Source organism: Mus musculus, chromosome 6 (genome assembly GCF_000001635.26).
Source record: "Mus musculus strain C57BL/6J chromosome 6, GRCm38.p6 C57BL/6J".
NCBI classification, from domain to species: Eukaryota; Metazoa; Chordata; class Mammalia; order Rodentia; family Muridae; genus Mus; species Mus musculus.
The window spans coordinates 124,699,235-124,717,021 of NC_000072.6; the positions used below are offsets into that span (position 1 = coordinate 124,699,235).

General features: G+C 50.3%; 3 protein-coding genes and 1 non-coding gene across 7 annotated transcripts in view; 3 read left to right on the forward strand and 1 right to left on the reverse strand.

Annotated features, from left to right (window-relative positions):
• The window catches only part of Lpcat3 (lysophosphatidylcholine acyltransferase 3), a 41,623-nt gene extending 36,141 nt beyond the window's left edge, over positions 1-5,482 (forward strand). The window contains exons 3-13 of one of the 3 annotated variants that reach the window (XR_377423.3): positions 5-111; positions 773-866; positions 1,007-1,044; positions 1,439-1,617; positions 2,179-2,343; positions 3,002-3,088; positions 3,178-3,344; positions 3,772-3,919; positions 3,993-4,151; positions 4,261-4,393; positions 4,566-4,931. Coding sequence is in view for 1 of the 3 variants with exons in the window: in NM_145130.2 (NP_660112.1) it covers positions 5-111; positions 773-866; positions 1,007-1,044; positions 1,439-1,617; positions 2,235-2,343; positions 3,002-3,088; positions 3,178-3,344; positions 3,772-3,919; positions 3,993-4,151; positions 4,261-4,377 (1,205 nt within the window). In the remaining 2 variants the exon portion in view is untranslated. Of the gene's footprint in view, positions 1-4; positions 112-772; positions 867-1,006; positions 1,045-1,438; positions 1,618-2,178; positions 2,344-3,001; positions 3,089-3,177; positions 3,345-3,771; positions 3,920-3,992; positions 4,152-4,260; positions 4,394-4,565 lie in introns of all 3 variants that reach the window. The other 2 variants (NM_145130.2, NR_149320.1) reach the window with 2 other exon arrangements.
• On the reverse strand, positions 5,136-12,952 carry Emg1 (EMG1 N1-specific pseudouridine methyltransferase). Of its 2 annotated transcripts, none has more exons than NM_013536.2 (6): positions 12,642-12,944; positions 6,507-6,608; positions 6,281-6,422; positions 5,924-5,982; positions 5,705-5,854; positions 5,136-5,424 (listed from the first exon to the last, which is right to left on the reverse strand). In NM_013536.2, exons 1-6 carry the CDS (start codon positions 12,807-12,809, stop codon positions 5,311-5,313), a joined length of 735 nt encoding a protein of 244 aa, NP_038564.1. In that variant the 5' UTR covers positions 12,810-12,944; the 3' UTR covers positions 5,136-5,310. The 2 variants fall into 2 exon arrangements, with proteins under 2 accessions (NP_038564.1, XP_030111030.1); XM_030255170.1 differs by having other exon boundaries at positions 5,147-5,424; positions 12,617-12,952.
• Positions 12,953-13,054: 102 nt separating this feature from the next.
• Positions 13,055-17,711, forward strand: Phb2 (prohibitin 2). Its single transcript, NM_007531.2, has 10 exons — positions 13,055-13,329; positions 13,470-13,554; positions 13,828-13,907; positions 14,750-14,934; positions 15,596-15,725; positions 15,826-15,929; positions 16,348-16,425; positions 16,720-16,796; positions 17,191-17,196; positions 17,372-17,711. The coding sequence occupies exons 1-10, from the start codon at positions 13,203-13,205 to the stop codon at positions 17,397-17,399; spliced, it is 900 nt and encodes a 299-aa protein (NP_031557.2). The 5' UTR covers positions 13,055-13,202; the 3' UTR covers positions 17,400-17,711.
• Positions 15,998-16,268, forward strand: LOC115490496. Its single transcript, XR_003956648.1, has one exon. It is a non-coding gene; the product is annotated as a small nucleolar RNA U89 (small nucleolar RNA).
• Positions 17,712-17,787: the final 76 nt, after the last annotated feature.

Sequence of the window (17,787 nt, forward strand, 5' to 3'; positions counted from 1 at the left end):
CCAGGCCACCAGTTCTACCACTCCTTGCTATGTGTCGTGCTTCAGTTCCTCATCCTGCGACTCATGGGCCGCACCGTCACTGCCGTTATTACTACCCTTTGCTTCCAGATGGTAAACTTTTCTCATAGCAGCTCAGGTCACATCTGACAGGAGGTGTGGAGAGGGGCAAGGCAGGGGGTGGTAGCACAGTGACCGAGGAGACCTAGCTTGCAATCCCTCCGCCCAACACACAGCATCTGACTGTGGGCAGGTCACTCGGCACAGGCCTTAGGCAGACTGTAGCAGTAACTCATTACTGGCCTCCAGTCTATGCCAGCAGGGTTCCTTGGTTCTCACCAGTTAGCCCAGCTGACCATGAGTTACAACCAATCTAGACTGAGCTGCAGAAGCTGTGCAGGCAAATGTCCATCCAATGCCCTAAGCAAGCCATTCCTCTGAGGTGGTAACGCCCCTGTTTGTAGGATTTGTTTCTTTATTGAGATGAGGCTCACTCTGTGACCAAGGCAGCTTCAAACTCTATAGCTCAAGCTGGCTTCCATCTCTCTCAAGTGCCAGGATTCTAGGTCTGCACCAGCAGGCCTAGCTCATAGATAGGAAGGACCAGAAGAGAGGAAAGGGGAAGGATTGCAGAGCCAGGGGAAATGAAGTCAGACATGGTGGCACAGGCTTGGAAGGCTGAGAGGAGGGTTGTGACTAGGAGGCCATAGACTGCCCCCCAAAAAAAGGAGGGGGGGTGGAATGTGAACGATGGTGAAGATGCCCCCTCTCCTAGGCCTACCTTCTTGCCGGATATTACTACACAGCCACCGGTGACTACGATATCAAGTGGACAATGCCACATTGTGTCTTGACACTGAAGCTAATTGGTAAGTGGGAAGAAAGGTACTGTCTTCCTCCTTTACAGGTGGGCCCCTCCCCCACAGAGCCAAAATAAACCATACTGATGTCATGCTCCACAGAGCACGCCCTCATGTCTGCCCTCCCCTCCCCTTCTCTCTTTGCTCAGGGCTGTGTATTGACTACTACGATGGAGGCAAAGACGGGGTAAGTGTCCACGCTGTCAGAGGATAGGGACTAACCAGCGGGAAGGGGAAGGGCTGCTCTTACCAAGACCGATCCCCACCAGGGCAGAGCCTCTGCCTCATTCCCTAGCCTATGAGCTGTCTTCCAGCTGGGCAGGGCCGAGCCAGGGTAACTTGTCCAGGCTCCAGCTCTTGCACAAAGTCCAGAGATGAGTGCCAGCAAGGCATTTGTCACCACAGCCACAGGCAGCTGTTGGCTAAGCTACCCCACACATTTTCCCATGAAGCAACCTTCTACCTCCCATCCCACACTAAAGAGCTCCAGGCAGTGGGGCACAGATTGGAATGCTCAGAGGGAATGCCTCTGGGGTAAAATTCAAGGCTATCCTGAGCCGTACATTCTATTCTTGGCATAGAATTCCTTGACCTCTGAGCAACAGAAATATGCCATACGGGGTGTCCCTTCATTGCTGGAAGTTGCTGGCTTCTCCTACTTCTATGGAGCCTTCTTGGTAGGGCCCCAATTTTCAATGAACCACTACATGAAGCTGGTGCGGGGACAGCTGACTGACATACCAGGGAAGATGCCAAACAGGTAATCACACCGCCCTCCCTCCCCCCGCGCCCCCCCTTGTCAAGACCTCCATGTAGGGATTCTACCTAGTACAATCACTCTAAAGTGACTCTCCTAAAGGTCAGCCCTAGCACAGTGGCCCGATTGTCACAGTGTCACATGGACAATGTCTGCCCCAGCCGTTCAAGCTGACCCTAAAGCACACATGTTTTGCCCACAAGTTATGCTCCTCCCTTCAAAGCTTCCTCATAGAGGGAGACCCTGTTCAATATACAAAAATGTACACAGAAATATATACTTAAGAGATAATGCAAACGCCGCTGGAATGCCTTCACTGGGAACCTGTCCTCCTGTGTGCCAGCGCGAATTGAGATTGCTGGTTGTTCTGCACATGGTTGTTAGCCTTACCACTGACAAGTTCTGGGCTCAGTAGCTCTGAGGGTTAAAGCCTCCTGCACACTGCTCCCTCCTGCCCTCTCCTGTAACTGGGGTTTTCGAATAGCCAAGCAGAGAAAGCTGTCTCTCTGGGAAACAGCCCGCAGCCGTCGCCACACCCTGACATGCTCCTTTCCGTGACTACAGGTCAGAGGGTGAAGGGCGATGCTCTGCTGTCTGTGACCCCACTTGTTCCTTTCCAGCACCATACCTGCTCTCAAGCGCCTGAGTCTGGGCCTTGTCTACCTGGTGGGCTACACCCTGCTGAGCCCCCACATCACAGACGACTATCTCCTCACAGAAGACTATGATGTGAGTGTCTGTCAGCACAGGAATGTGACTACTGCCTCACACAAAGGGATAAGCAGAGAGCCCTGTAGATGGCAGACAAGCGCCATCTCAGATGTGTGTGGGGTTTTGCTAGTCTGTGAGAGTTGGTGCCACCCAGGCTAAAACCTGCATGGACAAACCTTGGGCATGGGGGGGGGGGAGCTCCAGGTGTACTTTTGCACGCCTTGCCCTCCCTCTCCCCCCCCCCCCCAAATAAGCTCAAGAAGCTCTCCCTTAGTGTTGTGACTTGGAGTGCTGCATCAGGTGGCTTTTTTCTTAAATTGACAGACTTAGGGGCTTGTCCAGAGGTGGTGCTTCGAGAGGAAAGCTGGCTTTTGCCACTTCCCCTGAAAAGCTCACAGGAGCTCCCCGTCATTCTGGGTAGATTTCTCTGCATTCCAGACTGTGCGGCTGGCTCTGCAAGGCCCCTCTGCTGACAACAAACGCCTAGGCCGTGCAGAGGAGGTGGATGCATATTGGCACCTCTTGGCTGGTTACAGGCAGGTGGGGGCTAGGCTGCCGTGGCACACGTGACATCAGAACTGATAGGAGTGGAGGAGCCATCCGCCAGTTTGAAGATATCTAGGGGACTGTGCCATGCCCGTACCTTCCCTAATGTTCCTGTGTTCTCTTCTTCAAGAACCGCCCTTTCTGGTTCCGCTGCATGTACATGCTGATCTGGGGCAAATTTGTGCTGTACAAATACGTCACCTGCTGGCTGGTCACAGTAAGTAGTATGTCACATTTAGACAAGCTGAGAAAAGGGGAGGCTTGGAGGCGGCGAGTGGCGAGAGCCCTAACCATCCTTCCCTTCAGGAAGGAGTGTGCATTCTGTCGGGCCTGGGCTTTAATGGCTTCGATGAAAATGGGACCGTGAGATGGGATGCCTGTGCCAACATGAAAGTGTGGCTCTTTGAAACCACCCCTCGCTTCAATGGCACCATCGCCTCTTTCAACATCAATACCAATGCCTGGGTAGCCCGGTAAGTATTGAGGCCTGAGCCCAGGCTCCTCCCACACTACACTGAGGGTAGGGGTGTTGTCACTTCTGTCCATGTCCTACTTAACACTCTAAGCTTTTGTTCTAAGGCCACCACCCCCCAAAAAATCAACCAACTCTGTGGAAGTAGCTCATCCTGTCCTTCCTTGCGTGCTGTTTATAGTGTCCCATCACTGGGTCTAAGCAGCCTGAGAACCATAGCAGCGTTGGTGCCAGACCCTCAGGACTCAGCTGTACCTGCTGAAGCAAGCGGCCAGTCCTCATGTACCCACCTAAGCCCATAGTCTGTGTTGTGTCTGATGTACCCTCAGTGGCCACAAGTGGGAGCCAGTCAGCACTCTACTCCTCAGGGCAGACCCAGATGCAGGAGTCAAGTCTGAGCTTCATCCTTACCCCACCCTCTTCTCTAGTTACATCTTCAAACGCCTCAAGTTCCTTGGAAATAAAGAGCTCTCACAAGGTCTCTCCTTGCTGTTCTTGGCCCTCTGGCATGGCCTACACTCAGGATACCTGATTTGCTTCCAGATGGAATTCCTCATTGTTATCGTGGAAAAGCAGGTAGGACTCGAGGGTGGGAGGAAAACGGATAGGGAGGAAGACGGGGACCGTGACCTCTCTCTTTCCACCCCAGGTCAGCAGTCTAATTCGGGACAGCCCTGCCCTGAGCAGCCTGGCCTCCATCACTGCCCTACAGCCCTTCTACTACTTGGTGCAACAGACCATCCACTGGCTGTTCATGGGTTACTCTATGACTGCCTTCTGCCTCTTCACATGGGACAAATGGCTTAAGGTAGTGAAGACCTGTAAGGCTGAGGGGGGTGGGGGTGTCACTAAAACCTCAAGTAGCAAGGGACAACCCACACCTCACATCTATTTCAGTGGTTTCTGTCTCCCCGCAGGTGTACAGATCCATCTATTTCCTTGGACATGTCTTCTTCTTGAGCCTACTATTCATATTGCCTTATATCCACAAAGCAATGGTGCCAAGAAAAGAAAAGTTAAAAAAGAGGGAATGATCTCTGTCTTTCCCTGGTAAGTAAAGTCTGCAGGCTACAGGCAGGCTAGAACCAGACTAGAAATGCCACTGGAAACTGAGGTGGACTTCAGTGCAGCTTGTCCCCAAGGGGGACACTGTAGGTTCTGCCTTGCTAGAAGGGCCTGGGGTCACTCTGGCAGCCTTCTGAGCACACGCCTTGCCCTGCAGGTGGCCGAGAGCTGGACTGGTGCAGAAACTACTTGTCTCCCTTCTCACAGCACTCCTCACCCCAGCAGAGACGCCAGGAGCTGGAAGTCACAGCACTCCCAGCTGTGCCTCTGCGACAGCCAAAGGGGAAGCTCTTGTGGGAGGAGCAGAGGGGCTGCACCCCCTTTGGACTCCCCCATGCACGTTGCCTTATCTCTCCCCTCTAGCCAGGAATCTGTTGTTTCTCTTCTGCCAATCTACTACGATTGTATATGTGCCGATACCGCCACCCCCCCCATGGGGGGAGGGAAGGGTACAAGGCCCTGCCTGCTCCACTTTTTCTATCTTGGAACTATACCAGATAAAATCACTTCTGTTTGTTCAGTTTTTCACTGCTAGCATCCCAGACTGCTTTCTTTCATACATAATTCTCCATGCTTGCTAAAGGTCATCATGGTCTCTCATTGAGAGCCACAGAAATCTAGGAAATCAGGAACGCCTACTGTCAAAATCTGGAACACCAGAATCTAAGGGGAACAGTTTACACTACCATGTACTGCTAAGTTTAAGAACCCTCAAAACAATCAGGTCTGAAAAAGAAAAAAAACGAAATAAAACTCTTTATAGGAAAAACAAAAAACAACTATACAGTGTTGTCTCCCCACTCTGCAGTCTTGGTACAGAAGATTATCTTCCAGCAGATCTTAGGAGCCAAAAGACAAACTGCCAAGAGTCCTTCCTGTCTGAGAACCAGGCCCTGCTGGGCTCAAATGACACCCCATACTTCTTCAAAAGCTGTGGTGACTTTAGCACAGGTAAGCGCAGCAGAGAGTGGATAGTTGCTGATGGACACCATCTTTTCTGTGTACTCCACACTGACCTGAGGAGAGACAGAGCTGGTCAGGTTCAGGGTAGAAAAGCATAGGGGCGCTATGTCTCAACAGCAGTGTGGTTCCTATCAAACTTTACAGAGCTGGCCATCTTAGCTCTCTGTGTGAGAAACAGGTGAGCCCTCAAAGTGAAGGCTGGGCCAGGACTGCAGCTACCGCCTGTCTTACCCCATTTGTAAGAACGGGGATTCTTAAAATGCCAACTGCTCCTGGAACCCTGCACTGAGCTTCAGCTCCAGGAAGAACCTAAGTACACAGCCCAGACTGTACCTTGCCATGGGCAAAGGCCCCCACCACAAACACAACTGGGTCACTACTGGGCACCAACTCTCGAATGTCACTGATGTCTTCAACAGAAAAGGAAGTGCCAATTTTCATACAGCCAACTGGGAAGTGGTCGGACACTGGATTCTTAATTACCTAAAGACAAAAAGAAGAGTCAGCGCCAGAACTGGCCCAGAACCTTACCAAAAGGTTTCTCCGGCTTACCTTCAATAGCTTCTGAGGGCCGTCGGCTGCTCGGACGCTCAGTTTGTGTAAAAGCTGAACTGGGGGGGAAAGAGAGTTCAGACGTGGGAAGAGCCGACACTCTTCCGCCTAAGCTACACAGCCTGGGGAAACTGGGCTATGTGTCCTTTACGTCACACAACAGTTATGGATTTCACTAATACCGATGACAAGCTCAGACAGCTTTACCCTCAGAGAGACTTCAGAGAGCAGGGGGCTGAACTTCCCTGGACTCCGTCCTGCCAGTCACTCCCCACTGAAGGAATGGGTGTGTGATTCTCCTGTCTCCTCTCTTTACTTTGCCAGTTCAGTCAGAACTTTAGTCCTAAGGCTTCTCACCCATGAGGCCACAAAATCGGTCAAAGGTTCTAGGAATTCGAGTCTGGGGGTTCACTTCAATCAGCACGTTCTTCTGTGTGTGGATGTAAACCTGTAGCAAGCCAGCTCGGTTCAGGGGGCTGTCCATAAGCATCAGCAGGCTCTGAGAAAGGAAGAGGGAAAGGCGTGGTGAAGCCTGAGAAACAGCATTCGCTCAGAGGGTCATTAGCTCTGCCCACACAGATACCTGGTGGGTGATGTCTGGTCTGACTTCCCCTGGGTCCCGTCCATTCTTCAACAACATGGACTTGTGCCTGTCACAGTTGAGTAGCTCGTAAGTTTTCCCTACCTGCAGAACAGAACATGATGAGAGCAATGGGAATCCTATCACCTAGCCCACTCTAGACCTAAGCCAGAAAGACTAAGTAGGGCTAGAAAGCTTTTCAGAGGATTGCCATATGTCCACATTCACACACAGGATAACTATCTCACACAATAAAGGAGACAAGTCATGCCACATTAAGCTTTTAAGGCCTATGGCTATCACTCAAGGTCACCTAAGTTCTAGAATCAGACAAGAGTTCATGAACAAGACTAGTCTCAAAAGCAGCACGTATATGCTGAGGAACATGCCAGTCTAGGATACAGCAAGACCCTGCTGCCTCAATCAAAACCTGACAATAGCAAACCATTGAGAAAAAGCTGGTGGACTGCAGCTCAGCAGCAGAGGGCTTGGCAGGGCCTGACTTCAATCCCCAGCACTACGAAACGAGCATATGAAAAGTGGGAGTAACCCAGAATCTGCACAAGCAAAGAGCCAAAGATCTAGTGTCAGAAAAATGCAACACCATAAATAGCAAGTGAGGTCTGCTCGGGCCTGCACTCAGAAATAACTCATTTGCAACCTCAAATCTCAAGGGACATTAGAATGGTCAGTAAGACCAGGTCTCAACCTGACTAGAGAGAGAGAGCTCAGCAGACAAAGGTACTTGCCACCAACCCCAAAGATCTGAGTTCAATTCCCATGACTCACATGGCGAAAGGAAGGAAACCAACAAGCTGTCCTCTGACCTTCATACATGTCCAAGTATATACACACATATACCACACAAAAGAACCCTGGGACAAGGCCTTTGACGTGGGTCAGTAGGTAAAGGCACTAGTTCCCAAACCTGACCTGACATCAATCCCAGAATGCACATGGTAAGAGAAAAACCACCTCTACCACCTCAGGTTGTCAGTGACTGAACATACGTACGCTGGAAGGTTTTTGTAAATCTAAAAACATTGTTATATGCAAACACTATTTTTAGGATTTATTTTATATATGTGAGTGCACTTTGCTCTCTTTAGGCACACCAGAAGAGGGTATTTGATCCCATTACAGATGGTTGTGAGCCACCATATGGTTGCTGAGAATTGAACTCAGGAACTTTGGAAGAACAGCCAGTGCTCTGAACCACTGAGCCATCTCTCCAGCTCACAAACAAGGGGTTTTTAAAGTCTGTGTATCACTAGAACTTGTTTGTTTGTTTGTTTGTTTGTTTTTGAGACAGGGTTTCTGTGTAGCCCTGGCTGTTCTGGAACTCACTGCGTAGACCAGGCTGGCCTCGAACTCAGAAATCTGCCTGCCTCTACCTCCCAAGTGCTGGGATTAAAGCCGTGCGCCACCACCGCCCAGCTTCACTAGAACTTTTTATGTCTAGAGACAAAGTGACAATACACATTTCAAAATATTTGGGGATGTAATTTTTGGAATTAACCAAATAGTTCAAACAATGTCAGAGGCCTGAAAAATGTCAGTGGTTAAGAGATATTAATATTACTCTTACAGAGGACATGGATTTGATTTCCTACCATCCATGTCAGGTGGCCTGTAACTCCATCTCCAGGGAAACCTGAAAACTCAAGCATTCAAAGGCATGTGGTACACACACACACATGGATAATTACAAATAAATACTGTCTGTATTCATGTAATCTTATGTGCATGTGTGCCTGCATGTATGTCTGCACTCTATGTGCATAGTGCCAGAGGAGGCTAAAAGAGGACCCTGGGCCCCCTGGAACTGGAGTTACAGTTGTGAGCTACCGTGTGGGTATTAGGAATTGAACCTGTTCCTCTGGAAGAGCAGCCAGTGCTCTTAACTGCTAAGCCATCATTTCTCCAGCCCCACATAAATCTTTTTTTAAAAGAGTCAGAGTAGGAGCTGGAGACGGCTCCGTGGTTAGGAGCCTTACTGTGCTTGTTTTTCTTGCAGAGGCCCAGATGTAGGTCCCAGCACCCACTTGGTGGTTCACAACCACCCGAAACTCAGCTCCAGACAACAGGCCTGCACACACATACACATATGTAAAGATAAATTTTCAAGCCAATGTCAGAGTAAAGTACATGGTCAGAAACTAAGTCCTTTGGATACTCTTAAATGTAAAAGAGAATGAACGTGGAATGGTCCGATTTCAACCCATTATTAGGATAAAAGTGGAGGTTTTGTGCTTTTAATTTAAGATGTATCTAATTTTACACGGATGAGTATTTAGCCTGTACGATACATATGCATCATGTGCCTGCCCGGCGCCTGTGGAAGTCAAAGGTGGGCATCGGATCCTGTGGAACTGCAGTGGCACAGCTGTGAGCTGGCATGTGGAAAGAACCACAACAGAAACCATCCAAGTGCTGCACTGAGGGCAGCGGAGAGAATGGTTTGTGGAGCCTGAGTCTGTGCACTGATCGGAAACCACAAACTGGAATGACCAGAACGAAACCATTGCCAGCAGTTCTCAACAGTTCTTAGAAGTTACTAAAGAGACAGGAGAAAGTTCAAAATCTCATACTCTGTCTTCATAGAAAGAGTAAACAATCTTGAGTCTACAAACTCAAGAACAGAAATGGTTCCTAATAGATGAACAGGAAATACCCAAGTGGCATCACTCCGCTGTCACCTCTGTACTCCGACATCAGTCTGTGTGTGTGTGTGTGTGTGCGTACATCAGTCTGTGTGTGTGTATGTGTGCGTACATCAGTCTGTGTGTGTATGTGTGCGTACATCAGTCTGTGTGTGTGTATGTGTGCGAGCGTGTAGGTACAATGTGCTTACATGTGAAGGCCAGAGGTTGTTGTCTCGTCTTCCTCGATCACCTTCTATTTTCTGACCTAAGAGTTCCTCATTGAACCTGAGGTCACCAATTCAGCTACCTGGCAGGCCGCCAAGCTCTACAAACTCACCTGTCTCTTCAATGCTGGGATTACAAACTGAGCTGGGCCCCTCCCTTCTTTCCTTCCTCAAACTCAGAGATCTACCTCCCCACCTGTCTCTCAGTGCTGGGATTAAAAGCATGCCTAGCACAGCCTGGGCTTCCTACATAGGTGCTGGGGCTAGAACACAGGTCCTCATGTTTGTGGGAGCGCACGGTAAGCCCTCCACTAAGCCATCTTCTCAGTCCGTGACGTAGCAGTTCCTTGGGCTAACCTCTAATAACTGAAGCAGCACCAGGTTGTGGTGGTTCGAAGCTAGCCTGGTCTGCAAAGCAAGTTCCAGAATAGCTAGGGCTGTCTGGAGATTAAAAAAAAAAAAAAAAAAAAAAAAAAAAAGGAGTGGCACCACGAGTTGGATGTGGGAGCCCACACCTGTACTCCCAGTGTTTAGGAGCCCACCAAGTGTCAGGCCAGGATGAGGTACAGGGTGAGACCCCATCTCAGACAGAAAAATAAATCAGCAAGATACTCAATAATGAGCAGAACGTCCTCTCTCCTGTGTCTGCTTCAGGGAAACATTCCTTTTTGAGTCTGCCTTAGCCTTTCACACCTGTGTCCACTTTTAGGAAATGTTCCTTCACTGTTTGTCCCAGCAAAACACCACCCAACCAACTTTCCAAAGAACCCTTAGGTTTCCACTTGAGAAGGTGCCAGACATATGCATATATATGTGTGTACTCATATATTACACACATACATGTATAACTGTACACATACACATACATTCCTTTACATTTTATGGGCATAGGTGTCTTGCCTGAGTGACTAGTTGTGCATCACACAGGTGCAGAGCCTGTGGTGGCCAAGGGGTCATCAGACCCCCTGGAACTGAACTTCCAGACAGCTGGGAGCCATACTGTGGGTGGTGGGAACCAAAGTAGGTCCTCCACAAGAGCAAGTGCTCCTAATTGATGTCTCTCCAGCCCTGGGCTAGAAGTTTTAACATAACCTTTGACCTCTCAGGAAGTCAGCTGGAACAAGTGATACTAACTTATGTCAAGTAGCAGATATTCTCCTAAACACACACGGTAACCCCTTTACTCTGTCCAACATTACAGTTAGACTGATCTGCCGACTCGGGAACCTGTATACAGAAGGATCTAGTGTATACAGAAGGAATCTGGTGGACCTACTTTCTGAAATACAGATACTGGGGAGGTTTCCACATTTGCGAATTACTATTATCACAGGATTCCTAGTCTGATGATGTCAAAGTTAGAACTCAAAGAGTTAACAGGCACCTAGGTGTAATGGTGCAGGCCTTTAACCCCAGAACTCAGGAGGCAGAGACAAGCAGACACTAATGAGTTCCAGGCCACCCAGAGCTATTTAGTGAGACCCTGTCAACAACAATAATAAATGACAATAAGGGCTGGATAGATAAGCAGTTAAGTGCTCAGCAATTAACAGCACTGCCTGCTCTTCCAGAGGACTCCGGTTCGATTCTCAGCCCCAACATGGCAGCTCACAACTGTCTGTAACTCCAGTTCCAGTGGATCTGACATCCTACAGCAATATACATGCAGGCAAACCACCAATGCACATGGGAAAAAAAAAAAAAAAACCTTTAAACAATAATAATGATGGTGACTGATAATAGACAATCACTGAGGGAGGAATAGATCTGCCTGTAGTTAGGATGGGAATAACAACTAACTACAGAAACTTTAAATCTGATTAACTGATCACTTAATTAAAAAAAAAAAAAAAGAAGAAGAGGAAGAAGGGGAGGGCACAGAAGAGATGGCTCAGCGGTTAAGAGCACTGACTGCTCTTCCAGAGGTCCTGGTATTCAATTCCCAGCAACCACATGGTGGCTCACAACCATCTGTAATGGGATCCGTTGCCCTCTTCTGGTGTGTCTGAGGACAGCTACAGTGTACTCAGAAAAAAAATAAGTCTGGGGAAAAGAAGTCGACGGGGAGAAAACCACTTTTCTATTTGGTGTCCATGGAGGATAGACGGGAAGACTCTCACCTCGGGTTACTGGGAAACGCACTCCTCTTAAAGGACTGTCAATCCAGATCCTGTGTGGTTTAGTTAGTAAGGTACACAACCACTTTACAAAGGAAAAACAATCTTGTTTTCTCACAGTCACTAGGAAGGGGCTAAGGACCAAATTTAAGCCCAGGGCAGACCTGGCATGGTGAAATTCACCTATAAATATTCTAATATTTAGGAGGCTGAAGGTGGAGAGTTCCAAGCCAACCTGGACTGCATCCCAAGACTGCCTAAAACCACCACCCAGCAAGAGAATGTGTGTGTGTGTGTGTGTGTGTGAGAGAGAGAGACAGAGACAGAAACAGAGGGGAGCAGGAGTTTGGGAGGGAACTTCTGGGCCTACACATTGAACAAGTTTAGCTCTGAAAGGCAAGACATACAAAAGAAGGAAGGAGCCGGGCGGTGGTGGCGCACGCCTTTAATCCCAGCACTCGGGAGGCAGAGGCAGGCAGATTTCTGAGTTTGAGGCCATCGTGGTCTAAAGTGAGTTCCAGGACAGCCAGGGCTATACAGAGTAACCCTGTCTCAAAAAAACAAAAAGAAAAAAAGAAAGAAAGAAGGAAGGAAGGAGGGGGCTGGAGAGATGGCACAAACTTTCTTGTATAAGACTCAAGTTAGGTTCCTAGCACCTTCATGAGGTGGCTCATGGCCACATGCAGACTTGCATGCATAAATAAAGGTAAAGTAAATATTTAAGGGGGAGGGTAAAAAAGCAAAGACAAAGGCTTTTTAAATAATCTGATCCAGACATACTTCAGAATAGGTAAATACAGAACAAGCTGCCAGTCAAGCCCCATTTAACAAAATAAAGCATCAAGTCCTTGGTAGTAAAAGGCTGGGGAAGTCACTGGCCTTTGGAAACGTGGGAACCCTCAATAGACAATGCTTCCCTCATTTTGCATTATACATCACAGACTCCGTGATAAGTCAACTAAAAGCAAGGCGAGGGCTGAAATGAAAGTCCAGAGCAAAAGGACTACCCCCAGGATATCAACAGCCTGGAAAACTAGGTCATTCTTCCAGAGCAAATTTCAAGGCTCCGCTTTTCCATGCACTCTGCGGCCCTGGTTCCCACACAATCTGATCCATCAATTCCCTACCTCCGCACTCACTGTTCAAAACTACCTTGACTGTCTCCAGACTGGCCCCTTCCAGCACCACAATGAGCCTCCGGCCTCCGCACTTGCTTCCTGCCCCAAGCCGGAGCTTCTTAGGCGGCGTAGTCTCCCAGTCCTGCTCCTGCACTGAAAATCGCCGCTCACGAGGTTGGAAGCCACCACTGGCCGCAGACATCTTGTAGGCAGACCGGAAGTTGCACCGAAGTCCTTAAGTTAGAACTTCACGTCCGTCCTCACGGCCAACTTCCTTCGAGCTGCCATTTTGAAAGAGGGCGCTCGAAAATGGCGATGCCCGTACGGAAGCCTCTCCGGGAGGGCACACCATTCCCCCCCACCAAGAGGCGGGACTTCCGGATGCGCCATTCCTGTGCGCGGAGTTCAGGGCCGCCCGGGCGGAGGGGGGCGGGTCCGGAGGGAGGCGCACTTCCGGTGCCCTTTCTCCCGCGAGCTCTAAGGCCGCCGATCCTCGTGTGCAAGGCGAGGTCTGTAAGCTGGAGCGGGGCAGAGGCTGGCGGGCACCCCCTCCTGACCGCTGGTGCCGCCGCCGCCGCCTTCGGGAGGATCAGACATGGCCCAGAACTTGAAGGACTTAGCTGGACGCCTGCCCGCCGGGCCTCGGGGCATGGGCACGGCGCTGAAGCTGCTGCTGGGGGCCGGGGCGGTGGCCTACGGCGTCCGCGAATCCGTGTTCACCGGTGAGCAGCCTCCTTCCGCTGGCCGGACGTTGCGGTCCCCAGACCCACGGTCCTGCTATCCCCCAGGTGTCCCCGTCCCACCTACGCTGACCAGCACTCGGGCCAGTAGCCTGCCCTGACTCCCACCCCTCTCTCCGCAGTGGAAGGCGGTCATAGAGCCATCTTTTTTAATCGTATTGGTGGCGTGCAGCAGGACACGATCCTGGCCGAAGGCCTTCACTTCAGGTAATGGCGGGCAGAGCGAACAGGCCCTGACCCTTCACCCTTGACGGCTGCAGCCAGACTTAACAATTCGGAGCTGCTTTACCCCTTCCTCACGCCTGCTCTTGAGGACAGTGGCTGCCTGAAACTCCAGCAATGCATAAAGGGCTGTTCTCGACTGGGAAGAGTCCTTGTGGTCGTGGGGAGGAACAGGCCCAAGGACGAGTGGTGAGGGGAACCATCAAAATCAATAAAACTGCAGTTTCCCAACTCCTGTCCATGACCTCTCCTCTCCAGGATCCCCTGGTTCCAGTACCCCATCATCTATGACATTCGGGCCAGACCTCGAAAAATCTCCTCCCCCACAGGCTCCAAAGGTAAACGTGGGCAACTGGGAGCCTCAGGGCACGTGGGGAAACAAATGTAAAATGAGCCTGGCCAGGCTGCCAGAATTGGTTGTGTTTCTGAGGTCTTGGTTTCTACGTCTGCAAAAGAGCCATGCCTCACGGTTCAAAAAACGGTGCATTCCAGTACTTGGCATGCATGCACGTTTTAACGTTACCTTCTGCCTAGCATAAAAGGGATAAGAGTTGCCTTTCTTCCTGGCTGCCTAGGTCCAAGTCTGTTTTTAAGGCCTTTTTTTTTTTCTGTTGATTTGTTGATTACATCCACAGTACACCTTGCTCTGGAGAAAGTGCCCCCACTCTTCACTAGCTGTTGCCCTGTAGACCATAGTTAGAAGGCCTGCCTTTGAGATTCCCCAAGCCTGGGCCTCATTCCCATGTACACACCGAGGCAAGTAGCCCACAGAAGTGTGCTTCTCTGTTGCTGTTTGTGGTGTGTGTGGTTTATGCGTTTGCTAAGCCATAGGCCTTGGAAATAAAACACAGTTCTGGTTCTCAAGGCCCTAATGGCAAGGGGGAAACCCAAGATTATGCTGCTTGGTGGAATCCACTTTGGAGGAGGAGTAGCAATTTATTAAAAAAAAAAAAAAATAGCTGTACTGGTGGAAGGTCCATAGAAAAGATTCCACAGTAAACAAGGGTCTGCCTCGCCCATCCATGTTGTTCACATGCTCTGTGTTGACATGACTATCTTCCTGCTGGAGTGCTAGGCTGTACAGTAACACTAGGCATGGTGGGAAGCACTCCTAGGAGAAAGCGCTGGAAAAGGGGGAATTTGGCCTTACCCGGCGGCCACTGCTGACCTCTTCCCTCAGACCTGCAGATGGTGAACATCTCCCTGCGTGTGCTGTCCCGACCCAATGCCCAGGAGCTCCCCAGCATGTACCAGCGTCTAGGGCTGGACTATGAGGAGCGAGTGCTGCCGTCCATTGTTAATGAGGTGCTCAAGAGTGTGGTGGCCAAGTTCAATGCCTCGCAGCTGATCACCCAGCGGGCTCAGGTCTGACTCCTATCACTGTCTGCACGGCGGCAGCCTGTGTCTCTCCTTGGTCAGGGTTACTGGGTACTGAAAGAAGGTATTTCGGGATGGGGTGGGACGGATCTGTAGTTCAGTTGATATGTACTTGCCTAACATGCACAAGCCCTGGTTTTATTCTCAAGCATTGCTTAAACCAGGTGTGGCACATGCCTGTAATCCTAGCACTCGAGGTAGAGGCAAGGGGATCAGGGGTTTAAGGTTATCCTTAGCTGCATGGACTGTGGGAAAGCTGTGCTGTGACTGTGGGAAATGAGGAGAAAAACGGTAGAACCTGACACCAGTCGACCCTAAGAAGGAAGCATAGTACAGAAAGTGGCAGTATTGCCTTACATCTCCACAGAAGGTCTTCCTCCGTTAACTGGAAACTAAAGAGATGCATAAACTGAAAAGAAGAGATTAGGTCTCAGTGTGATGTGGGGCAGTCTGGTGATGCCACGGCTGTCACAGGAAGAAATGGAACCAAGTTTTTTCTAGTGAATGTTTGAGGACTTAAGTGGTGGGTTTGCTGCCCATATTCAGGAGCTCCGGTGTTCAGATGGTTACAGCAATGCCACCACCTTCCTTCCAGTTCTCTGATCCCCTCAAACCAAGCCTCCCTTCCCCTCCCGACCCATGCCCCCAGGTGTCCCTGTTGATCCGAAGAGAGCTGACAGAGCGCGCCAAGGACTTCAGCCTCATCCTGGATGATGTAGCTATCACAGAGCTGAGCTTCAGCCGAGAGTACACAGCTGCTGTAGAAGCCAAGCAAGTGGGTAAGTCCATGGAGGCAGGCACTGGTCGGGGGGCTTCTGGAGGTGGGAGGAGGGGGGCTACATGTTCTTGGGCTTCTTACACCTCACACTTAATCCACAGCCCAGCAGGAAGCCCAGCGGGCCCAGTTTTTGGTGGAGAAAGCGAAGCAGGAACAGCGACAGAAGATTGTGCAGGCTGAGGGGGAGGCGGAGGCTGCCAAGATGATATCCTTGTGTTGCACAGAGCGTGGCCTCATCCCGGGGTCAGCCTGTTTCCCATCTTCCACCATGGGCCGGTTGATGAGACCAAGGCGAATGCGACTTGGCCTACTGACTCTTTCTTGGCTTGGGAATGGGGGTTGGGGGGGGGGGGACAACTGGTGAGATCTGAAATCTTGGTGGGGGTACCTAAGGCCTGACTCCCTGCTGTAAGGCCAGATCAATAGCACTACTGGCCTTGCCCTCATGTCAGCTGCCACACAGTACTGGCAGCATCCTGTAGGGAGGCCCACAGGGGGTAGCCAACATGTGAGTAGCCATGTGAGCGCAACCTTGAATCTGACAGCCCAGGGGATTCGAGGGCAGAGGGAGCTTGCCACCAATGTAACCTGGCCCAGAAGAACCCTTAACCCTGTCTGCTCACCTTGGAGAAGCACTGAGCAAGAATCCTGGCTATATCAAGCTCCGAAAGATCCGGGCCGCCCAGAACATCTCTAAAACGGTGAGTGGAAGGCTTCACCATCCAAGGGCTGCTACACAGTCACACAGTGGCATTAGAACTGGCTTGAGTTTCTACTTAAACAATGTCTTTGGGCACCCTTCCTCCTGCAGAGTGACCGACCCCACAGTGCTCCCCGGGTTTTGTTTATGGCTGTTACAGAGCTATGACACTAAGCCTTCTTGCATCGGGTCTTTGTACTAGAGCAGGAGCCTGTTCTGTTACTGTGTCTTCCACTGGGTGGCCATTGAATCAAAGACTTGAAGCCTGTTAACACGTCTGTTCCATGTCCTGTAGATCGCCACATCACAGAACCGAATCTATCTCACAGCTGACAACCTTGTGCTGAATCTACAGGATGAAAGTTTTACTCGGTAAGAGATCCCACTGTCCAGAGAGCAAAGCACCCGTCCACTACCCTGGATCCTGGACTATCTAGTTACCAGGGCCGTGGACAGTTTCTCTGAACACCAGTCAGAAAAGTGGGTGTCAGTCTGGTTGGCAGTTCCTATCTTGCATCTTCTAGGACTGACTTTATAAAGCAAAGCAGGATGTCTTATGGGAAAGGCACTTTATAAATATCTAAATGAGAAGTGACGACTGGTAGCAATTTCACGTGAGACCCACGTTGCTGGGACCGCACAGATAGTGGCAAAGAGCCGTCCTCACTGGGGAGTGCGGGTCTGGAGCAGCTGAGCCTGTAGCTGACTAACGATTTATTTCTCTTTTCACATATTTCCTGCTCACTTCATGGCATGCTGGTTGCAGGGGAAGGTAAGTGGCTGCCTCCTTGCTATGGGGTCCTGGGGGCCATCTGCTTCCTGGACCTGCCCCTACACCCCCTTTCTCCCCATTGTCAGGCCTTTATTTAGGAAGAAGCTGTGGTTTGGGGTGTTGTGCACCTCACACTTACATCCCCGATAATAGGAATGTTCCCTTTGTTCTCCAGTGACAGCCTCATTAAGGGTAAGAAATGAGTGTGGACATCAAGAACCCCACCACCAGAGAAGTTGGCACACTTGTCCAGCTTGGAGGAGCCAGCTCGGGGGTCAAGCACAGCCCACCCTGCCCCAGGCATCATGTGATGGACTTTTCTGTATCTGCCCTCTTGGATTAAGGAAGACTGAGACCAGCCCTTTCAGAGGCTTTCCTCCTTCCTGTGTTGGCTGGGAAGCGGGGTGGGACAATGTGATTTCTCCGTGATTTCCTACAGCCTTGAGCCTCTCCCAGAGTGGGGGAGATAACCACCATGCCAGGAATTCTCAATAAAATTTTTATTACTTAAAGCCAAAAATTTTGTGTCTGAGTGTGTACGTAGATTGCGCGAAGACATTGATCACACTGGGACTCGGCCAGCAGAGGGCA